The sequence below is a fragment of the Scardinius erythrophthalmus genome, assembly GCF_964197995.2.
Source record: "Scardinius erythrophthalmus genome assembly, chromosome: 2".
Lineage (NCBI taxonomy): Eukaryota > Metazoa > Chordata > Actinopteri > Cypriniformes > Leuciscidae > Scardinius > Scardinius erythrophthalmus.
The window spans coordinates 4,996,891-5,022,327 of record NC_138222.1 but is presented as its reverse complement, the minus strand read 5'-3'; the positions used below and the strand labels follow the sequence as shown (position 1 = coordinate 5,022,327).

At 40.1% G+C, this 25,437-nt stretch overlaps 1 protein-coding gene across 1 annotated transcript in view; it reads right to left on the bottom strand.

Moving 5' to 3' along the window:
- Positions 1-25,437, bottom strand: part of znf609b (zinc finger protein 609b) — a 59,513-nt gene that overhangs the window by 2,589 nt on the left and 31,487 nt on the right. Inside the window, exons 3-8 of the mRNA XM_081359642.1 lie at positions 14,701-14,926; positions 5,778-5,865; positions 2,856-5,166; positions 2,172-2,496; positions 1,419-1,793; positions 538-616 (exon numbers count right to left, since the gene is read on the bottom strand). Of these exons, the coding sequence (XP_081215768.1) occupies positions 543-616; positions 1,419-1,793; positions 2,172-2,496; positions 2,856-5,166; positions 5,778-5,865; positions 14,701-14,926 (3,399 nt within the window). The 3' untranslated portion in view covers positions 538-542. The remainder of the gene's footprint in view (positions 1-537; positions 617-1,418; positions 1,794-2,171; positions 2,497-2,855; positions 5,167-5,777; positions 5,866-14,700; positions 14,927-25,437) is intronic.

Below are 25,437 nucleotides of genomic sequence, written 5' to 3'. Positions count from 1 at the left end.
CCATTGACTTCCATAGTATATTTTTTTTTCTACTATGGAAGTCAATGGGGTCCATCAATCGTTCTTCATTTGTGTTCAGCAGAAGAAAGAAAGTCATACAGGTTTGGAACAACTTGAGGGAGAGTAAATGATGATTTTTGGGTGAACTATCCCTTTAATATTTATTATTAAACATGCCTAATCCAATGGACTCTCCCCATTTCCCTGATGTTATTACATGTCTTTCCACCAGAGGTCAGCATAGGCTTCGTTTGTCGAAACGGTACAGGAGTGTTAGCAATGCTGCTATGCTAAAAACACTAGTCTCAATCTAGGAGTCCTTAAATAATCATGCTGCCATGAAACAGATGGGAGCTCTACAGAACCTTTAGTGTAAGCTTGGATATCAAAAACAAGCTTTTACATTACGCTTGACATGAAAGCGGAAATGGGGATACACGTGTTACTGTCAAAACTGACTGATTTATGCGATTTACTCTCTGTTTGGCCACAATCCATCACTTCTGCTGACTTTCCTTGATCTTTGTTTCCTCTTACCATTCTCACCTCCGTCCTGGTGGGTACAGGGAAGGGGCTGAGGCTTGCTGACTGGCAACAATTGCTGACGACGAAAGGCCTGCAATTAAGGAACATCCAGTAAAGATGTTGTTTACGCTCAGTTTCCTTGTGGAATTGGCACAGTTTTATGAGCAGCAATATTTTGTTGTTTTTCACCCCCTAAACACATCAGATGAGCCATTTGAAATCTCATTAAGAAATGCCTGGTTCATATTACATCGCCCTTCCCCCCATATCTTTAAAAAAAAATCTAATTTTGAATAGTGTGGTACAGAAAGTAATTTATAACAATGTCTTAATTAAACATAAGGTCACAATGCACAGTATAGTACAAATCAGTGGTGTATGGTGGTGTTCTGAAATAATGTGGTTTATACACATATACATACATAAATACATACTAGCTCGTTAAACACTTCCCACAGTCCATGTTTTCAGTGTATTTCAAGTTTGATTTTGACGTGACAAAAGCGGTGAAATCTAAATCGCTGAGTTGTTTACTTACATTTTAATTAGTCTTCCCAGTAAAACCATAATTTTGTTCATTCAGACCGATTTGCAAACAAGCACGAAAACAAGAGGCGGGATTTATCGCACAAACCAATCATACACAATCATAGAGCGATGGAGGCATTCTTTCCTCTCATGTGACTTTTCCCCATTCATTATCAATTATCATTATCAATTATATATATATATATATTCCACCCCCCCCCCCCCCCTGTATTTTCAGTCAGATTTTGGAGTTCATTATGTTCTGGAGTCTGGACAGACTGTGTGAGCTTCATCCACAACCATCTAAAAATAATCTGATTATTCATATTTTATTTTACAAGTTAATGTAAAAAAGTATTGCTAACCTGTGGCGTAAGACAGATCGTACTGCCCGGCTACAAGGGGATAGCCTAGATGATGGTGGTGGTGGTGGGGTGGCATTAGGCGTTGGGAGGGAGATGATCGAGGCCGATCCATTTCTCTCTCCCTCTCTCGATCCCTCTCTCTTTCCCGCTCTCGGTCGCTTGCTCCTCGCTCCCTTTCATGGGAGGGCTTGTCGGCAACGGTGGGCGATTTGCTCTTGTACTGGTTGGCATGTTGGTGTAGTATGTCCAAGGCTTTGGACTCTGAAGCTGACTTGTTGCTGACTGTGGGGCTGGAGCGAGATTTCTCTGCTTCCTCTCCACCTCCCATTTTACTGCCGTAAGGGGAGAAAGGGTATCCCGCTGGCAGATACGACCCTAAAGATTAGGAATCCATACTTAGTTTCTACTTCATGGAAGTGCCTTTACACACTTTTAACGCAGATAAAGACCAAAAACATACTTTATGCAAGTATATGAATGCCAATTTTCCACCATGCCAAAGTTGATTTCACATGTCATTGTGCTACATTGTGTCACATGTCAAATGTCAAAACCAATTTATAAAGCAGTGCATGTATGTGTTGCACTCTCAACATTGTCACAAGGAGCACTATAGTGGGCATCAGGTCATCTACGAGAGCGCACTCAAAATGTGTCTTCCAAGCAATCCTTTGCACCATTATGTACTTGCATAGAGTATGATGTTGGCCAAACCATACAAATCAATCGTTAAATTCAGATTATTCATCTTACCTGGGTAGTTCTGCATCACGACGGAGGACATGCCTCTGTATCCAGGATGGTTGGGATCGTAGCTTTGTCCAAAAGGATATCCATGCATGTAATGCAGGTAGGGTTGGTGCTGTGTCAAGGGGGAGCTGAAAGGTATGTGGGCATTGGGCCGGGGATCTTTCCCCCCGCTTCGATGGTCCTCAGTGTTGGGAGGACATGAACCATCAGTTCCATCTTTACTATCTTCTTTGGAGCTGCTGTCTTTCGGCCTGGTCCTCTCATCTTTGCCTTTTCTCTCTCGCTCCCTGTCTCGCTCCTCATCTGGCGGTCTCTGACTATCAGGGTACTGCAAACAGAAAGAAGTTACAGTTAGGGTTTTTGAAAGGTAATGAAATTAGTTCACCCAAATTAAATCTGTGATTTTATCATTTTGATTTCAATTATCACCCTAATGAAATCTGTGATTTGATTATTTTGATTTCAATTCTCACAATAATACTCAAAAGGCCAGATCTTGCGTTTTGCATTAGAAGACTTTAATTGGGCTTGTTTTTGTCCTTTTCAGACTCCCCGGTCTGAAATATATATAACCTAAACAACATGAAGGTGAGTAAAAGATGACTGATTTTTCATTTGTGGGAAAATTATCCCTGTAGCTTGTAAACAGTGCTGTCATTCAGTTCAAGAATCACATGTTTGCCTCACCTGTCTGTACCACATGGCTTGCTCCATACCCAGCCTGGCAGACTCTACACTTGCCTTTGAGTCATCCTTTCCATGATGGCCAGCTTCACTAAGCTTCATTTTAAGCCCCTCAGCCTGCTGTGGCTGTAGCTTGACCTCCTCCCCTTTAGGGATGATGACTGACTTGACAGGTTCGGAGGAAGTGTCTCTCTGCTTGCCAGTGGCCTGTGGCTTTCCCAGGTCTGAAAGGCTGGGGGCTTTTGTTAAGCCTGGAGGAACAGGGCCCTTCTGTTTCCAGTCCTCCTTCAGTGAGGTTTCCCTGTCCTTTACACCGAAATCAGGCTTTTTCTCAGCAGACCTGTGCTGCTCAGCCATAAGTCTCTGCCTCTCCTCATACTGCTGCCTGTAGGTTGGATTATTGTTCATGAGGTGGTTGTGATAAACCTGGTCTGGGTATCCATATGGTGGGACATAGTATTGGTTGTAGTAGAGTGGCTGCATGTACATATTGGAGCGCTGCTGAATGACCGAGGCTTGCTGCTGTTGGTGTGGGTGACTTGAAGCGACCTCAGCTTTGCGCTCGTCCTGCACATCAACCTTCGCCTTCTCCTCTGGCAATTCTTGTTCATCCTCCTTCTTTAGTTTCACAGGTTGCCCGTCTGGTACAGGCCCACTAGCAGTGGAGCTACCGGGGCTAGGGTGGGTGTAGCTTGGAGAATAGTAGTTGTCATAGCTAGCATAATATGAAGATTCCTTAGAGGATGCCTGAGAGGGAAAGAGAGCCTTTTTCGCACTATCCCTGCCTGACTGATCTTCCGCCTTGACTTTGACCCCTTCCGCTTTGCCTTCCCCATCCTCTCCGGCATCAGATATGTCAGAGTATGCAGGACTATTCGTCTTAACCGAGGAGCTATCAGCCCCATTCTGGGTGACAACGTGAAGAGGAGTGAGAGGCTGTCCGCTGCTATCCACACGACTGGCCACCCCGATGGATGGACTGGGGGCATTATCAGTGAAGCTGTATATCTTGTCCGCCTCAGCCTTCATGCTAGCAAGGCGGCTTTGATGAGGGTCCGACGAGCCATTGAGATGACCCTCACTTCTACTTCCTGGGTCAGAGGATTCAGAGTATGGACTTTTCCCCTCTTCAGCTTTCCCACTTTTTGCTGGGAGCTTGGGACTGTCTGCATCCTTGGCCAAATCTTTCTTTTTCTTGTCCTTTTTCTTTTTGTCCTTGGAGCTGCTCAAGGCTGGATTAATTGGCGACGAATCCCCAGCTACACCTAACTTAGACTGCATGCCTTTCAGCTGGGGACTCTTGGGGATACCCTGCAACATGTTAGCCAACCCAGGGGGATGGTTGGGGCTCCCGCCACTGAATGGTGTTGGCTGAAGAGCATACATCTGTTGAGAAGGGATGGATGGAGCCATGGACCTGGAAGATTTCATGTTCTTCTGGGACAGCTTGTCAGACTTGACAGTGCTGTTGGGTTTTTTGGACTTCCTGTCCTCTATGCCATCATTGCTAGCCTCGTCAGCAGTGACGCAAGGCCCATCCTCACAACCCTCCATTGGTGTGCCACAAACGTCTGCTTCAACATCACAATTTTTTTTCTTTGTCTTAGAGCCAAACTTTCCAGGAGAGGGAGATGGACTCTGAGCATCAAAGCCTCTTCCTTTAGGCGTGACAGACCGTGCTGGGGAGAGAGAGCCTTTCTGTGTAATTGAAGCTCCGTTGCAACTTCCTGGCTCAGGGTGGAGAGAGGATTCTTCCCCATACTCGCTGTCCCCATCCATATCTAACTTAATGTCATCGTCATTATGTGCACGAGCCTGATGGTACTTCAAGCCATTGATGTGCTTGTACTTCTTGTTGCAATTGGGATGTGGGCAGTCAATCAGTACTGGCGAGGGGCAGGTTCGGTCTAGTGGAGGAGGAAGGGACTCAGTTTTGATGATAGGAATTGGGAGTGCAGAAGAAGTCATTGCACCGTTTGAATTTGTGCGCATACGCTTATTGCCTTTAGAGTCCTCAGAGCTGGAGTTGGGCTCCATGTCTGATGTAGGCTTGCTCTTGCGCTTACTGGCTGAGGAGGGACTGGCTTTTATGTCCTCTGTGTTGCTGTTGGGCGGAGTCCTGCGCTCAGAGGAGTTTTGGCTTCCACGCCTACCCTTGCTGTTGGAACTTGCTCTTGTCTTGCTGTTGTTGCTGCCCTTATTATCAGACGAGTTGCTGTTCTCGTTGACTGGGGTGTTGCTATTGGGTCGCATTCTTTTACCACGGCCACGTCCATTTCTCATTTCTAGGTCACTTGTGGGAGACTCGCAGAACCTTAAAGAAAAATGAACATTATTTATTAGACCTTCACAATTAACTTAATAATAATTAGCCGTCATGACAATCACTAAATTAAATGCTGTCAATGGGTAAATTAGATCAAAATTGTAAAAAAATAAAATAACAATTTGGCAAAAAAAAAAACAAAAAAAAAAAACATTTAGACCTTTTAGACCTCTAAAACGTGCTTGCAGTTAAAATACGAAATAGTATGACATTTAGAATTGTACTTTAAATATTTAACACAGCATGCACTTTACCAGTTAACACATTTAAATACTACTAAAAAGCTTTTCATAACAAAATCACTCCTAAACAACAAATTAAAAATGGATATTCAAAATATAAAACTGATTTTAAAAAGCACACATTTAGATTCTTGCATTAAGCCAGAGGTTGGATTGTATTCTTATCACTTAATAAGCTTTGAGATGTGTGTGTTTTTAATAGTGTGCCTCATCCCTAAGGGTTATGGATGTGATACACCTGGCTTACTGCTAGCCTGGAGGGAGTAGGGGCAAGTGAAGTGGGAGGAAGGGAGGGGGGCTCCTGGGGAGAAGAACACTTGATTTTCCTGATTTGAAAAGTTAAAACATTTCACGTACCTTGGAGGGGCCCAGTCATGACGTGTACAATCCAAAAGTGTTCCGACATACGTTTTGTTCCTCCAGGTAACGTTAACCACCAGCATACCTGTAAAAAATAAAGACGACCCTTAATATAATGTGAGAATATCTCTTATCTTAGAGGTTCAATGAGACAGTAATAGCATGGAGTTTTAAATTCTAATGCTCCTCCACCTCATTCACAATATTTCACATACAGTACTGGCAGAAGCCACAATTTAAATAGTTCAAATGGTATTTTGGAGACTCTCAAAGCAGCATGGTATTTTTTACTGTGTACTTCATGATTACACCAGCTAAAAGCTGTAAGGAGCAGAGTGTGTCATTTCTGGGAGGAAAATTGTTTGATGGTGTCCTCCATCTGACTTTGCAGTACTGTGAGCCGCCTCTGCAAATGGTTTAGCAATTGTGTGAAAATAGCTGAAGTAAATGAAAATGTTTGTGGGCTGGCAGTGATTCAGAGGCTTTGCTACAGAAGCTTGGAAAGGTAAGTGCTGGATATTTCTGTGATTTTACACTACCATAAAAGCAGGCAAAATCAATATAAGATTCCAATTAAATGCCCTTATAAGCACATGAGAGGCAGTATAATGTTGTGTAACCTTGATATGTCTTTAGTCAAACTAATATATGTATTTCAGATAAGCCTCTAGGATGTTCTGCATACTATTACTCAAGGAGGAGTATATTTTTACTCAAAACCTTGTCTTGTTTTCCCAATCCCAAACATTATAGTATGGGCATCAGAATGTGAGGGCTGAATTCATGACCGTTCCTTGTCAGGAAATGTCAATGGAGGTCAGTCGAAGAGCACATTAGCGGGGCCCCTTCCTCTTTCACTTGCAGTCATTAGTGGTTCTCTGGCCACCTGTCTGAACCCAGACTAAATGAGGCTAAATGGCCGGCATTTCACCTCTGATGCTCTTCAGAAGCCAGAGTGGTACAAACAGAAGTCTGGCATGTGCACTGCTGCACTCTTACACTTCATTAAAAACATCTCTGTCAAGATTTAATAGTGGGGATTTAAAACCATACATTGTGCACATGTAATATTTAACATGCAAAACACTGAATTTTAAAATAAAACAATACATAAAGAATTAAATAAAACAAAAACTCTCACATACACTCAGAAAAATAACACAAACTCCACAAAACAACAATAACAAAAATCTGGCTTAAAAAAACATGAAAAAAATATATTTTTAAATCGTTCATCGTTACATAAGCCTAGTGATATTTTAAAAATGGGGGAGTAGTCATCCAATATGTCCACCCAAATTTTTCATTTCACTAGGAAATACATGAGCACAGGAAAAAAATATTGATATTTAAGATGCATGCGCTTCATTGACCTCATGATGAAATCCAAGAAGTGACATATGCAAATGAAACCAGAAAAGGTAATGACACAATCAGCTATGTTTTGTTTAAACCAACAGTCAATTCTGGCAATAAAATAGCAATGGCTTATTGAGATGGCCCTGGAAAGAGGGTTGAATCAGGATACTGGCACATGAGCCTTGCTGTTTGGCACAGTTGTGTTTGCTGGCACTGAGCCCTTCATAGTCTGTGGGTGAGGGCTTTCTGGGCTCTACTTCAAGAGCAATAAACTTTCAGAAGATTTAGGGCTGACATTTGGAGGCATCAGCATGCATGGCTTGTGAGAGTGGATGCCACACCAACACGACCCTGGTCTGCTTCCAACGTCCTGCAGCGGGGATTTGTGTCAGAGTGATGCCTAGAAATATTGCACCAATCTGCCTCTGACTGTTTCATCATGAACTGAGAGCTGTCTGCCCTTAACCTCCTGCCATTCTGGGATTCACGCACTGGGCTGAAACATGAGCAAGTCAATATGTCCGTCCACAAATAAAAGGTTGCAGTGCACTAGATAAGATTTCCACACTGGGCTTCGGCTGAAATAAAGCACGGCACTGTTGATTCGAGGAAGTCAAGAGAGGACACTGCGACTCAGCAACAACTTGATCTGCAATAAGTCATGGAAGATAGATGCTCTATTACAAAGCTCAGCGTGCTACCTAGGCAACATTTGTTGTTTTCCTAGTTACATTCCTGACACAAATGTCACTCTAAATTATGTTCCCCAACAAGATACCTTGTTTTTTGCTGAAATCTAAGGTAGCACTGCATGCATCCATAGTGTAACTAAGGGAGATCCAACAAAAGTAGTGGACTGACAACCACTGTAAAGATGCAAATCAAGTCCGTTAAAAAGTATGTTTTATATAGTATAAATGTGGGTAGTATCAGAGCCCGTCTAGGGAGAGCCTGCCCACTCCCTATTAAGCTCTATTGTACCGAATTTTGGTTGTAGTACCACCAGAGTTCCACTGGGGGCGATCGCCATGAGTGCAAAATGAATGGGAGTCAATGGGGCTAGACGGCTAAATGTGTCTCTTTCACCCGATTGCCGTTGATAAATCTTAAATCTGATTGTAGATTTTGCAAGTTCAACATGGGTTTTAGGTCGAAAGTTGAATGAACAAGTACTTATGTCCTTTCGATTTCTTACAGGTTGAGTTGTTGTTGCCCATAACACGCTAGCATTCTGCTAATGAACGCTGATTGGTCAGCGAAGGACTGATTACGACCAGAGATACCACTTGATGGCATCGTGTCATCCGCAGCGGGACCAGAAACAAACAAAACAAAAACTCTTCCAGCAAGTGTGTTTACCTGTGTCAGCTGTGTTGTCGATGCCTCGAGTGAAAAGAAAGTGCAGAGCGCGAACGCAACAGAGTGAGTGAAGGATTGCCGTTAAGCAGTATCTCTGGTCGTACATGTATATGACGTCATTGACACTTTAAAAGACTTTTTAAAGCAAATAAGTGACTCAAAAAAAGTCTAACACCCAGCAATGTGTAATTTATTTGCATCTCCTTTCGAATACAACATTCAAATTACTAGACAAAAAATTATATCCTGAGAAAAGTGGATTTTTATTGGTATAGCGCCATAGACCTCCATTCATTCTGCACTCGTCCTGTGAGCGCCCTCATATGGAATCAGAGAGGAACTGCAACCAGTTCAGAAGCCGGAAGTGTACTGAGAGTGAAACTTCTCGCCATATTAGACATTCTCTGGTAGTATGAATGAAATTCAATCGTACTTCATCAGCCATGTTGTTACTGTCACGTGACCAACGAGCATCAGTTGCGTCACTTCACTTCTATTCATAAATCCCATCCAATGGCCTCATCGGATAGTAAAGTGTCCATTGAATGCGCACTTCAGTATCTCGCCGGAAGTAGTAGGCCATCCGGGGATTTTTCGTCTACTGTTTTTCGAATATTCGGACATACTACTCTTTTGGCGTACTGTTATTTGCAGACTATATATTAGGGAAGTATTCGATTTTGGATATAGCGCTGGTCTTATGGCAGGGCAGGGCAAATCTGGGATGTGTCCGAAATTTCCCCCCATTCCCTTAAATTGGGCACTATTTGAGGGGACAGATATTTGTAGTGGTGTCTGAAACCGTCGTTTTCAAGTGCACCCATTCAATCCCACAATGCACCGCAATAACGAGTGTACAACCGATGTACACTCAGCGGCTAGAGAATACCCATAATGCACTATGAAAGTCACGTGCCGATTGAATTCCTGTGTTTCACCAGAAGACGGCGCCCGCAACGGAATCATCCATCCATCTTCCAAACCGCTAGTCCAATGTGGCTACAGCGTAATATCACACAGGTATAAATTCCTTTTACATTGATTGTTAAATTGTTTAATTAATGTTTACACATAGTTTCCATGATAGAGTTTAAGATAAATGTTTTCATTAATACTGCTAAGTTTCAAATAGTTATATTACACAAACTAAGCAAAAGCGGCAGCCCTTCTGACGCACTCAGTGTCCGAATTCACTCACTTGTTTTCATTCACTCCCTCAAGTGAACTATATTAGTGGATTAATGTAGGGAATAGTGAATGAGGGTATTGGGGGCGATTTCAGACACAGCCCTGACACCTTCAAGATTCACTTTCCTGCAGTTTAGCGCCAACCCTGATCAAACTCACCTGTCTGTAGCTTCTAGTAATCCAGAAGACCTTGATTAGCTTGTTCAGGTGTTTTTGATTAGGGTTGGAGCTAAACTCAGCAGGAAAGTGGATCTTGAGTGCCAGAGTTATCACCAGAAGTATCTCATGCTGCGTTCAAGTAATGTCGGAAAGATCATATTTGAATGCACATGAAAGTCACCACAAAGCCTTCATCACCAGGTGTGTTTAATCTAAACTCTGCAGCAAGGCACATCACTCCTGCATTAAAGATTCGAAACCCAACATAAACGTATCACACTGTCAGTGTTAGGACTTAGGAAGTTATCCTTATGAGAAGTGTGGGTGGACTGTCTGCAACGTCTTTAAGAGAGTGCAGCACAGCGGAAAGACATCTCAAAGTGTGTGAGAGATGTGTTCCCTGCCACGGGATCTTGCTGCTCTACTTTCCACCCACACAATGTGTCACCACGATACAGATCTGCCCAACACCCTGATGAGAAAAATAACACATCAAAAGAAGAGATGCACACCAGTGGAACCAGCTCTCGCATCCCAAAGAGAAAGAGAGAAAGTGTATAACACCAGCACAACAAAGAATGCCTCTCTAAAGTGAAAGAGCAGATGATTGGAGCCCTGTGTTTGGGACGCGTCCTGCAAAAACAGATCCGAGCTGATGTTGTGGAAGTGTGGCATTGGTTGGGAAGGGCTGTCAATGGACACACAAACGGACTTGTTTTTCTCTCCCTCTTGACCCTTCAAATGCGTTCTCTCTCCATGTCAAAGACACACACACACACACACACACACACACACACACAAGAGTGGCCACAGAGGAGCAGGGTGAATCAGACACACTGTGCCCATGGCAAGAGGAATAGAAAACACTTAGACAGCCAATGCGCTGTGAATGTTGATGAAGCAGGCCTTTATGTGGCGGCACTGGGAGGATGGCAGAGTGTGGGCGGCGCGTATTCCACTGCCTACCCATAGCCTAGATATGCTCTCATTCAGGGATTTGAAGGAAATTTTTCCTTTTCATTCTCAGCAATCAAGACTGAGGCTGGTGGAGAGCAGAACAAACTGACGTTTCTGCAGTAGGCTATGATTAGAAGGGATTAAAAAAAATAAAATCAAAATCAAACCTACAGAATCTGGACAAATCCAGTTAGAATAAATTAAATTGCAAGCGTCAGGTACCGTCCACTGCTCTGCCTAAAGAGCTAGTCAAAGTACGAAGGTCTGAAATCACTACGAGGCAGGTGATTTCAAATAAGATATAGATGTACTGTACATTTACATTTATGCATTTGGCAGAGGCTTTTATCCAAAGCGACTTACGTTGCATTTCAAGGTACACATTTACATTCTTATATCAGTCCTTGCTTTCCCTGGGAATCGAACCCATGACCTTGCGCTCTACTGTTTGAGCTACAGGAAAGCATGTACTTTATTGATCCCTGAGGAGAAATTCAGGAAGAGACTAAAATGTAAATTAGGACAGGAACAAATTATTATTTTGGTATGTGTGCACTGTAAGGAGTACTCTTATAATTACTCTAGAAATCTAACAGATCGAGCCACTTTTACAAGCTTATTTATTTAAGTAAAATTACAATAATATATTTTTCATTTAAAAATGTAACAATTAATACTAATAACGACAGATTAAGACATATGCTTTTCTACACCTATATTTTCAAAGGCATTTCAGCTCTTGTTTACATCTGAAGCATAAATGTTTGGGGAAAAGAACTCGCGCTGTTCTGAGATACACCAGAAAGCGTACGCACAAAGCCGACTGTCTCACAGTGCAAGCACTGAACTAAGTTCTCTTATTGAGCTTTAACCGTCAAACACATACAAGGTTTATATAAACACAGTCGGTTATATCTTAAGTGAATGTAAACAGTTCGGATGTGTGTCAGTATATTGGATCCGTGCATGAGGTAAATTAATGTTAATCAAACAACAAGACAGAGAAAATCACTCACTGAATACCTTCAGTAACATCAATGTCTATTTAAAGAAGTCAATGCAGTTTTATTTGAATATTCAAAACAGACCTTGCTTAATAAAATAAAGCACTGTTTATAATTTGTACCTTATATTGAATTTATTCTATTATTTGTAATTTGCACACTCAAAAAAATGATTCAATTTTATCTAAATTATTTTGTCAAAATTGAGTTGGACCAACTCATTTAAGTTGGTCAAAATTGAGTTGGACCAACTCGTTTAAGTTGGTCAAAATTGAGTTGGACCAACTCATTTAAGTTGGTCAAAATTGAGTTGGACCAACTCACTTAAGTTGCTCATAATTGAGTTGGACCAACTTAATTACATTTCATTGCATGGATTAGTTTTTTATGGGTTGGGGCTACACATATTTATTGGATGGAAATCCTGCCCTCAATTAAATTGAGTTTGTCCAATGAGTTATTTTTTGAGTGCATCATTGTTCTTATTTTTAATAACGATAAAATAATGAAAGAAAGTGAAAGAAGATTTTGTCCCACACCTACTTTGACCTGTCATTCGTTTATCTTTTTGTTACTTTGTAAAGCTAATTTTAAACAGGGAAATTAGTTTGGCTGTACTGCTCAGTGACATGCAAAATTGCCTTAAAAATCCAACATGAAAAAGGACTGTGATAAGATCGTGGATCATGACCCTGCCTGAAAAAAAATCGTGATATGATATTTTTGCCATATCGCCCACCCCCAAATCAAAACATTATATTCCGAACACAGTAAATTGCTCTCTAGAGTAGATTCTAAATTGTTTTTGTATCCCCCATGACTTAAAACTGGACCGTTTTTTTTTTATTAATCTCAGTAACTGTTGTTCTGAAGTACCATTGTAACTCGCTGCCAGTTTTTTGTCTTCTATCAGTAACAGTTGCTGGAGGCTGACAAAAATATTTAAGCATCTACTTCTGTGAAAAGTATCTTGGCTCAGGATTCAAACAAGATTCGCTTTTTTATGTACTCTTAATTGGTTTCTTCTATGTTTTCTTTTTTTTTTTTTACTTTTTTTTTTATTAAATAAGTTTACCAAGTTTATATGCATATAATCCAATGACCAATTAAAATTGTACACATAAAATGAATGAATGAACCATTTATTTAGCACATTTAATACTACTGTACAGTCAAAGGCTCCGTTTACACCTGGTATTAAGAGGTGTTTTGGTCGATCGGATCACAAGTAGACGAGGGAGACACGTTCCTGTTTACACCTGGTGTTTTAATCCGTCTCTTTTGTCCACTTTCAACCACTTCTGTCCTGATTTCTTCGAGGGTCTGTGGGCGGGTAAATGTACGATTTATTTTTTTTCAGATCTTTTGATCTAATGGACAAAATAAACTCACATAATTTACATATGAATACAACGGAAAAACATACAGAGCATCAGCTTTCGTTTCTGCTCTGACAGCCGCAAGACCAGCCGAACACTGTGAGTGTGTGTTAGAAATCAGGAATGGTGAGAGAACATTGTGCTTGAAACGTTTTTCATGTTCAAACCAAACTCTGACCATCACACATTCGACCACATGAGCGTCTACACTACGACAGCAATCCGGTCTAATGTGTTTTCCACTGCCTCTGGAAGTGGTTGAAAGTGGACAAGCTCAAAACGTTTTAGCCCCCGTTTACACCTGTATTTAGTGTCGTCCAGTTGTGATCCGATCGATCAAAACCATCCTTAATACCAGGTGTAAACAGAGCCAAAGTGATTTAGAATGGGATCAGGGAAATCTTCTCAACCACCACCAGTTTGTATGCATACAAAATATCATGATTGGCTTGTTTTTATCGTTCCACTTGGAAACAGAGATACTGCATTGATACAATGAGCTCTGAGGAACAACTAATCACTGGATTTCCCAAGTTAGTGACCAGAATCTTGTTGGAGTAAACTAGATCCGCATGAGTACAGTATTTAGTTATATCTCTGAAATAATCAGAGGCACACCTATACAAATTTCCAAATTTACTTTACAACCAATCACAGACACTATTTAAATCATCTTTTCCCCCTGTGTTTCAAATGATATAATCTATTTCAGATAATCTTGCCTTTAAGCTGCGTTCACACTGTCAGTCCAAATCCGATTATTTGTGTATCCGATTAGAATCTGATCTAAAATATTGATGTCCACACTGTGTATCGCAACTGTTCAGATCCGATTTGTGTGTCCATGCAACTCTTTCGTTTTCCGGAATATCTACATTGCTTTCTATGGCAGCGACGTTGCGTTGGTACGCCAAAAACAACAACAAAACCGCAACATGGAGGGTTTGCAATTGTCTTATTTACATTTTACAACATGACAATGTATAGCCGCGGACTAGCCAGACTATGTCTTCTGAGGCAGAACCGTATGATGCTGGTATGAGCGCCTTTTTTCCACACTGTCGTCTCCGCCGGTTTCAAAACATGTCTCCGTTATATTGTCATTTTCTTCTCGTCAGGCACTTTGGAAAAACGCAGCCTTGTTTTAGGCAACGACTTTCAGCATGTTTCCTATAACAAGCGTCTGATGTTTACATTTTACGTGGCGTGAGAAAGTCTCATAAACCACACGAAATCCGATCTGAGCTGTCAGACTGAAACGGATTCCCAGAAATGCTATTTGAATAGGATTTCAAACCACATATGGATGTAGCTTGAAATAGAATTGTAAAAATCACATTTAATGTGATTCACATTAGCTCATTCTTCGGATTAGCGGATTTTGGATTAGCTCCTCTGGATTTCAATCGGATATACACAAAAATCGGATTTGGACAGACAAAAAAAAACGGCTCATCAAAACTTGCAACCTCATCTTATAATCACACATGCTCTTGCTACAGTGCGTTTTCTTACCGTCCTCGGTTTCTTGCCACACGATGCCCTCCAGGTTGACGCTGGTGCCCGGCTCACAGGGTCCCAGGCACTCCGGCTCTGTGGACAGGGCCACATCTGATGTATTGACGGCCACCGAGCGCGTGCGCACCATAAGCTGCTCACAAGGTGAGGCGATATCACTGTTTCCCATAGTGGAGAGGAGGTGAAGCGGTGGAGGAGCCGGGGTGGAGACTGGAGACTCCATCTGAAGAGAGAGAGACAAAACAAGGAAGCTAAGCGCTGGTGGATCTCAGACAAGGAATTTAAAGGTGTTGTATGCAACCTTTTCACTCTACTAAAGCATAAAAGTACCATAATATGTTTGCATATATTGAGGAAACATGCCAAGTTCACATACTCGTTTCTCTGAAAAACACTTCTACAGCCAGTTATTTTAATTTGAATTTGGCAGGAGAAATGATCTCTGATATTTTGAATGTGGACTGCAGTACCTATTTCGACCACTAGCTACAATAGGAATAAATCTAGCTTACACATTTACCCAAATTATCATACGCCTGTTTAACCGAAGCTAATTTGGGTGTGTTTCTCCATCCCCATACAATGTCTCTTCTCTGTCTTTCACAGCCCTGACGAGAACGTCGGTCTCCTCGGCTGTGAACCGCTTCTGGCAAATCCACCGTTATTATGGCAATCCGCCATGGAACAAGCGCGCCTGCTTTTAAAGGGAATGTGAGATGACGCTCTGATTGGTTTATTTCATGTTACGCCCAAACCACACCTATGAGTAATGAAGCGACTTCAGAGTAATTTATCCCGCCGGTATAATAGCAACAGCGCCCGAGATCCGCCGACAAAGTTACTTGCGTTTCGCGTTTGATACTTGCGTTTCAGATCGTTAAAATAGGGCCCATCCGCACATGCCCTTCAGGTAGACAATTACATGAAGGCTGTTAACTTCAACTTCGACTTTTTTATTTCTATAGCACATCTAATAGCAACTTTGTTGCCCAAAGTGCTTCACAGTTATAATTAAACCATACATATATTATCCTCTGTTACAGAAAGGACCTGACCTGCACCCTGCTGGACAGTGGATCTCATTAACAGCCAGAGATGCTTTGAGTTTCTTTCTCCTCACTCCAGGGGAACAGGCACACACAGCATGATCACTGACACCACATCATCTCACGGAGAGAGCACAGGCTCGTTTGTTCAATTAAGGAACAGTGGCTGTGTGTTCAGGCTCTATAATTGACCCTACCTGCATTCAGGGCCATGATGGACACCAGCCAGGTGAACGGACAGAAATAGACCAGTATGAATACGGCATGCTGCTTCACAGTATTTTTCTGTGAGTGATCCATCTCCTGCGTCTACAGTCTCTGAGCTCATGCATTATTACAGGGTTTGTACAGACACCGTAAAATGAAATTCCAGGACATTTCAAGCACTACTTTTTGGTTTTCAAGGACTATAATCAGAGATCTCACTTATCAAACAATATCTTTATTATCTTTCAAATTCAAAACAAGGTAAATAGATAAACAAAAATAAACTAATAAAACAGAATGGCAATGCAACACAAGCAATGACTGTGGTAACTTTAACCACTAAACGGATACAATGAGAAAGATAAAGATATCACTTTCCTTGTTCAAACTGATTTTTTCTCCCATGAATATATGATTGACCTGAAGACTGAAAGATGTATCATATACTTGGATATATCAGCAATATCAAGTAGTGATTATCAAAATGGCTCCATATCTATATCAGACAGGTTGGACGTAGATTTTGTTTTATCAAAAAAAAAAAAATTAACACTAATTTTAAACATTGTCTTTCAATAATTCAAGCACTTTGAGTGCCTTTTCATAAATAGGGCTGTTTTCAAGGGTTTTCCAGGACTTACATTTCAAGCGTCAAATTCAAGTACTTCAAGCACTTTAAGCACCTTGTACGAACCCTGTTACTATGATGTTTGGGAACAATCATAACTTTTATAATTCTATTTGGTGCCACTAATGCCACAAAAATACCTTTAAAAGGAAGACAGAAAGGTGCTCCAACAATATTCAAGCTTTGACTTTATTATGCTTTTCCACTTTATTTAGTGTATAATGTTGCTGTTTGAGCATAAAAAAGCTCTGCAAGGTTACAAAGCTCAAAGTTCACTCCAAAGGGAGAGATTTTATTTAACAGAATCTCCCTTTTCAAGAACTACAACGAACGGCTCGTTTGGACTACAACACAATTTGTACAGATCTTATGAAGTTATAATGTATAAGAAAATTACAAACACATCACTCTGAAACGTCCTGTGAAATCCTTGCTAGCAAAGTCTATGCATGACATCCGTTCTGCACAATCATCTTGTTCGTTAACATTGTCACGGTCTGAACTGGTTTGAAATTGAAACCATGCTTATTCATATTTACACTACAGAAGAACTCGTAGTTATTGAGGGGCGGGACATTTCCCGAGCTAAGCACTGCCAATCACAACACACTATGCCAGCTAACCAATCACAGCACTTATCGTATTTCGGAAGGAGGGGCTTCATCGAAATCAGCGTGTTCTAGCCAGACTGGGGAGAGAGGTTCAGTAATAATGTAAAATATGTGAAAAATAATGCATTTCTGAACAATCAAGCATCAAAACATAGTCCACCCCAAAATCAAAATCAAATTCAAGACTAAGAATAAGTTATGACGAATCCAGCAACTGTAAACACTTACTTTCTGAACTCTTAATTGACCAGATTCAATTCCCAATCATGACCAAAACAAAGGGGGAAAATTAGAAATGTATTTTTTTTAACATGCCATAGTTTAATTAGTCCTAAAAAGCTATATTTTGTAATATATTTCCTCCTAAAAAAAATGTCACTTTGGTACAAAAAAAAGGCAAAAGGAGAAAGAAAAGATGACTAAATATATTAATCACCAGAAATCATCAATGCCAGGGCATGTGTCCCACCGCTGGCACACGGAGGAGTAAACATTGGCACAAAATGGAGAGAGGGGAATATTATATGATTATAATTATATTTAGTTGTTTACTTTGGAAACACTGAAGTCAAGGTCCAAAATTAACACTCGCTAAGCAGCAAATGAGAGGCTATCATGAGTAAATCTAACATTGCAAGTGAAATTGTTAATAAAACATTTTATGATTAAAGTCGAATTGTATACACACTGCCTACTAGAGAAAATATCTGCTGTCACATGTTTTCCTCCAGGACTCCATGTGGAATATTCCTCACATGAAGTCACTAAAATGAAAATTATAAACCAAAACTGATCAGGACTGCAGTGGTAAATGTTTGTTTGGGAAATGCAGTCACACTCACACTTACAACATTGTTGCATTGGAGGTGATGGGAAAGTAGATTTAAGAGTCAGTTTGTTGTTGTTTTTGAAAGAAATTGATTATTGACATTAAATTGAAAAGTGACAGTAAAGACTTTTATTTAGTTATAAAATTAATGCTGTTCTTTTGAACTTTCTATTAATCAAATACTGTAGTAAAAAAAAAAAAAAAAAAAAAAGGCTAGAGGGTTAGTGTGACACTTCTAGTGACATTTCCCGTGCTTAAAATCATTTCAGAAATCATCACAGAAAATTTTATGTTTATATGCTTTAAGACAAACCATGTGCAAATTCATCAGTCAACAGTATTGTTGAGTATTTTCTCCTTAAAACTGCAGACACTCTCAAAAAACACGGTTTGAATCACCCGTTTCCTACCGTCACAAACATGTAAACAATCCTGAAAACGTGAGGCCGGAGCTTTTCTCCACCGACTTTCAATGATGTTCAAAGTGTTTCTAAAGATGCTGATTATTAGAAGGGCAGCTGTCTGACTCAGATGGTGAACAGGAACATGGTCTGTGTAACATTAGCGACACATTATTAGCTGTTTGATAATGTAATCAAGCCAAAGGCTAGTCATATCAATTACCGTTATGTGCCTGACATAAAACACACTACAATTCTGATACATCGACTTGGAGACGATCCTGTATAATTCACTCTTCTTCTGAATCAGTTTCCGGTTCAAACACATATGGCTGAATTAAACCAATATTGTCACTGTGTAGCGTTTACTACAGTAAAGCTGAGCGAGAGGATCAGGTAATCCGAGCAGCTGTGAGTGAGTGGAGGCGGGGCTAATTTCCATATTCATGAGCCCATGTATACTAAATGAGGCAAGGGTGTCGAGTTACATTCAAGCTATTTTAAGGCAAGACAGGAAAAATGTTTAAATATGTAATTTTGGTGATCAAAGATGAGTTTTAAGGGATACTATTATTGACTACAGGGACTGGAGTAATGATGCTGAAAACTCAGCTTCGTCATGGCAGGAATAAATTACATTTTAAAATTGTTTCACAAGTTTTTACAGCATTTTTTTATCAAATAAATGCAGGCTTGATGTGAGCATGACAAAAAAAGTCTTACTGACCCCAAACTTTTGAATGGTGGCGTATTTTTAAAATATAAGGTCTTATGTATGATTCAAAATCGAGTATAATACTTAAAAAATAATTTTTCTTCATGTTAAAAAGGTTCCCAACTCCTGATCTAAACGATGAAACCTCGCGACGAAGAGGAAGGTCATGCGGAAAAATAGTGAAGCATGTCTGAATTGAGGTCTGTTATCATTTGTGATTGAGATAATAACCGGTTCAGAAGCTCATGACTGTTTTTACCTCCTGCATGAAACATCACACCAGTGAGAGAAGCTCCTGTCATCTCGGCCGCCAGCTGATTTATGATAATGCGTGACTCGCCAGAGCAGTAGCTGGTGCGCTGACACACACAACAGACGAGCAAACATCCAGCTGTCAGCTCTCCCAGAAAACACACAGACATGCTCAAACACACGCCAGGCCCATCAAATATACTTACAGCCGTAATATACACCGTAACACATTCATCAAGCAATTACCTCACAGGATCTGGATGTACTCTGCTATATACACCAATGAGTACATTCAAGGCTTTTAAAGTCCTCCCTGTGGTGAAAATCAAGCTTTTGATGTTGTTTATATGTCTATGTGGTGTTTTTAAAGTGTATCTTTAAGACAAATCATGTGTAAATTCATAAGTCGACACCATTGCTGAGTATTTTCTCCTTAAAACTGCAGTGAACCAAAGACAGTCTCAAAAACACGCTTTGAAATCGCTGGTGTTTCTGACGACACAAACCACCTTGTAACCAATCAGATCAACGTGTGATCGTCAACCAGTGGATCTCTGAGCTGAGTGAGTGAGTGGAGGCGGAGCTCATTTGCATATTCATATAATCGTGCATACTAAATGAGGGTGTCGAGTTACATTCAAGCTATTTTCCTTGAATTTTTTTCAAGGAAAAAACGTTTAAATATGTCATTTTGGTGATCAAAGATGAGTTAAGGGATTAAATGATTGAGTACAGGAGGACTTTAATAGTGACGAATAATGAGAGTGCATCTCCATCTGCCGATACTGACACGAGCCTTTAGAATGTAAATGGAAAAAACCTTCAAGTGGTTTTGATGCCAAGTGCCACAATCTAGCTGTATTGCCAGCAGACGCTTGGCAGCAAACAACTGTCAAACGCATACAAAGAAGGGTAGGAAAAAATGAAGGCCTTCAAATTAAATAACAAAATTCCAGTTCTTCAGCCTAATCTTTTCCTGAGATGAGAACTCAATGTGATTTCTAAATCTTGCCCAAAACATCAATCATCTATGTCTAAGCACAGATGCTTTTAATACTCTCGCAAAACACCAACATAGCCTAGGACAAGATAGAAGAAATGAAAGAGACATGAAGAAAATCCCCGAAACTCTTAAAATGATGATAAAGAGCCTATTCTCAGCTTTAAGACGACACACCCACACTCAGTCCCATTGCATTTCTGCTCAGAAAACCAGGAACCTACTTTCCCAATGTTATAATCTGACTGATAGTCAATGGCATTTAGTGTATTTTATTAGTCCACTTGGAAACAGTCGCATTTACAAGGAGCGCTTCTGAGGAAAAAACTCATCACTGGATTTGACAAATTTACCAAGTAAATATCAAGTAGGAAGGCATTAAATCTTTGAAGGATCATCCCTGAAAGAGTTTCATTAGGAGACACCTTTAACAAGTGCAAGATCTCGGTTTCAAATAAATGTCTTTCACACTGCAAAACAAAGTGAATTGTGGTTGGTAGCTTTACAGTGTCTTAGTGTTTAAGTGGATGGTTGTTGACTAAAATAAACTGCAGTCTGAGGAAGGATTTATGCCGTTTAGTTAAATATCTGACTAGAGATCAGAACTTACTCTCTGCATATGCAATACCTGGACTCTGTAATGAGTAGGTAGTGGCTGACAGGGTATTACATATAAATACACATAATGATAAAATTGCAGCAATTAAGATGGACATTAACTTGAACTTCACTACAAAATATTTAGGGGGAATGCAGTACAAATAGTACCATAGTAACGTGAAAAGAATGAAGAGTTTATGAGGCAGTATTTACCAGTATTTCCAAAATCTCCAAAAAGTGGCTGATTAATGGGCCTATAACGCTGGACACGGACTACTAAACGGCTATAATACATGTATTATGGTTTAATAAGTCATGAAGCATAAATGGCTAATATTAAAATTCTATAATATTTTGTGTAAAAAAAGTTTGTTTTTAAAAGTGGATTTAGGCATTACAAAATTATGTTTGAAGTCATGAAATGCAAATGTTTAAAAATCTGCCAAATAACATTTACTCAATGTTATTAAATTATTAGTGTTTTTAAAGCAGACTTTAAGTGAGCGTTAAAAATAGGGCAAAAAATATGATCAAAATATTTTTTTCCATATTGATCGATATCAAAATTTGTTGAGTATCCCGACAATGACTGAAGCCTGGAGAAACCAGAGGGTTCATTAATTACATTTTCGAATATAGTTCATTAATAACAGTGTAAACTGTGCAAGCGTGCTTTTTCTGCCTTAAAAACAATAGAAGTTAGGATGCCTTGTAACATATTAAATTAGTTGCAGCTAACATACCAAATATTTGTAGAGGTATACAACCTATATAACAAAAGGTCACTGTTAGATAAAATAAAGTTTAAAAATATTAAAGGTCCCATGACATGCTATTTTTTGTAGGCTTTAATATAGGCCTTAGTGGTCCCTAGTACTGTATCTGAAATCTCTTTTCAAAAATTCAGTCTCAGTGCAGAATTATAGCCACTATAAGCCAGTCCCAGAATGAGCTTCCTTCAGACAGGCCGTTTCGGTGTCTGTAGCTTTAATTACTAATAAGGAGGAGAAAGGCGGCGCAAGGTGGAGGGTGGGTGTGGCCTTGACCATCTGCGGCAACGGTAGACCATGCATGTTTACATTGGATATATTGCAATGGCACGGAGACACGCAGTCGTTCAAGCATTTCAGTTTGACCCAGAATCTGATCCGGATGGAGAAGCAACGGATGAAGAAGTTGCAACTCAGCGGCTCCAGCAGGACATTTCCGAATGGTTAGTTTAAAATATTATGTCTGGATACGGTACTTTATTCGGATGGTTTAGTTATTATCATGTAGCTAACGCTAACCTACTGTTGCCTTTTCATGAGAGATCTGTAACATCTGTAATTTATCTTATTACAATTACATCATCAAGCTCTGCGATCTTGAAATGCGGATATCGCGCGCGCCGTATAACCAACAGGAAAACGGTTATCCAAATAACAAAGAAGTGTAAAACACTCGCGTTACAGTGTGTGTATTCACACACATAAACTGCATAGCTGCATAGCTAATGTGACAGCCACATTCTACTTGTAACAGTCTAGGCAAACATAAACAGTAAAGCAACACACTTATATATCATTAGTTGACTTACTGTTCCGAGGTGTGTAACGTTAGCTGAGCCAAAGAGAGTGATCCAGACTTTAGTTTCAGACGTTCAGCAAGCCCAGCTCTGTATTGACCCTTTCGTGTTCATTTGTACATCCAATTATTGAGCAATTGTTATGCTTCGCTCGCTCAAAAGCCATGATATCTCTCGTGGACAAACTAAAATCGCGCGCGCGCGTTCCTACTTCCTTCCTAGCTCATTTTCTCATGGGCGAGAAATATTCTCTGGGCGGGCAAAGCAGAGACAGGGGAGGTAACATTCCTCCTTATGACGTCACAAGGAGGAGATTCAAGATCAGCGCGATTGAGCTTCCATTTTCTCAAAGGCAGAGAAAGATAGCAAAAGCTCGATTTACACCGATTGAAATTTCTAGAAACTTGGGGACCATATACAGGCTAGGGGAACTCATATTAATGTTAAAAAACCTCAGAAAGTGAAAATTTCATGTCATGGGACCTTTAACTATGCACTGGTTTTACATCTAGAAATTTGAGTAAAAAATGCAAAATGTAACCAGTCATTATGTACACTTAACATGCATTTTTAAGCATGTGTTTTAAATCTAAAAACATGCAGAAATGTCAATGCATTGGCTCAATCTGGCTATCTCTCACTAACTCAAAAGGTCATTTAACATACAAACCACCTTTTTCAGGAGGTTATCAGATGGCAAAACACTCTTATAATGTGAGTTATATAATGTCACTTTCACATATCAGAGGATGAACTGAGAGTCAGTTGCACAAGAGTGGAAGTACAACTCAGTCGTAAAGAATGCAGAAGCAAGCAGAAGCCATGCATACTCAAGAGTTCAACTCCATTTCACTCGCAGAGAAACCAATAACTTCACTAAGCCAGGAAAAAGGCGAAGCGGCCACAGGAGATGAGGCGAATCTTCACAGCAATTGCCAGATGAAACCGCTTAATCTTCAGCCGTCTGTGGAGATGCACCAAACAAACAGAGAATCTCGCCGACATCTTTACAAACAATGAGAAAAGATTATATCATCGCCCTTCCAAGTCAGAGAAAACAGTGTTTCCACATTCCCGTGTCTGGCTTAATAACAAGCACTGCTCCACATTCAAAAGCAGGGAACCGAAGTGCGTCAAAACCACAGCAGCAGAGATTTATTATTGGCTAATTAAAAAACAATTATCAGCACTCTCCAGTCTCCACTTCACTGATGCTTAGTCTTCCGTTAGAGCCGCATACAAGGAAGTGATTTTTAGAAACGATAAAGACATTTTCCGCAGGCAGGGGAAGATCTGCTACAGAAAGCTAAGAGGATTCTGCATTCCCCAGAAGACATCCGTAGAAAAACTAATAGAGGGGGTATAAAACAATTGCCTTTTATGACTCCAAATACAAAACAGCAAGAATCAATCTGAGAATGATAGCGGTGCCTGAGGGTGAGACGTGGAGATGGAATCGATGGAGCCTAATAAGCAGGCGATCAGCACACATGCATGATGGGCTCTGTGACGTCCCGGACCCATCAATCTCACCTGGAAAGCTTCCACGGAATATCTCAAGCTGCTTTCCCACCTTGCTTGATAACTTTGAAAATCCCCCTCAAAAAAAAACCCATACAAAGAATTAAAGTTGCTCATCGAAGGCACATAATCAGACGTAGTATAAATGGGCAAATTACATAAGCAATAGCGAGACAGGCCAGACTGTTTATAGCAGGGATGCACGATATATCGCCACCATATCGCTATCATTTTTGATGTTATCGTTATCGGCCTGATAAGAAAATTAGGCCGATATATTAAAGACGATAAATAATGGATTGTTTTCTTTCAGCTGAGACGCTTCAGATGCGCACTGTTCAACATGATGTTTTTGAATACCTTGAAATATGATTGGAATCACTTCAAAAAAGGAAAATACCGTAAAGTGCAAGTCTGTCATATAGGCTACATGAAATTGTAATGAGAGCATCATTATGATTGTGTGCTTGGGACATGGCTTTTAATGGCAAGACTTGTGTTTTTGTAATCAGGCTCTCAAAAATGATATAAAAATGTTGATTTAGATTTATCAGCCAATATATTGGTTATCGGCTTTCAAATATAAAGAATAACTGGTTATCGGTATTGGGCAAATTTTTCATATCGGTGCATCCCTTGAGTCAACAAGAACAATATCCTAGATAAGGAGTTTTTTTTACACCCCTTAGGAAATCCTTCCTAAAATATAAAGTTAAGCTATATATTTTTATGTACAAACAACACCCATATGTACCGTGATAAAAATATTGAGTATTACAATACAGAAAGACAAACAAATTAGTTGAATTGTTTCCAAAATAACTGGCTTTGATATTGTCAGTAGAAGTAAAATAATTAGGCTACAATTAATCTCATGATTTCTGACCAGTCTTTACAAAACAGTATGAAATAGTAATTTGTTGAATAATTCATTTTGAACTTAAATATATTTCATTTATATAATATGATAATTCATTTTATAATATAAATATATTGCAGTTAACACATGCTAACATTTCGTAAAAAAACAAAAACAAATAAATCTTTCAATGTTTTGCGGTCACCTAGTTTGGATACCTCGGAAAAACATTCCCAAGATCCCCATTTTCAGCTGAATCTGGTGCTCCTTGATAGCAGTAAATGTGCTCTCCAGTAAGTTTCTGCAACATGAAGGCCAGTGATTTCCAGATTAGATCCAATCAGGGCCGTCGCAGGAGGGGAGAAAAGTGGTGTTGATTCTAGGGACCCCGGATTTCAGCAGACCCGGCGATTTCAACCGAGTGATGACACTACCTAGGGGTGTAATGGTACACGTATTCGCACCGAAAATACGCATGTGTAGCGAACGAATGTAGTG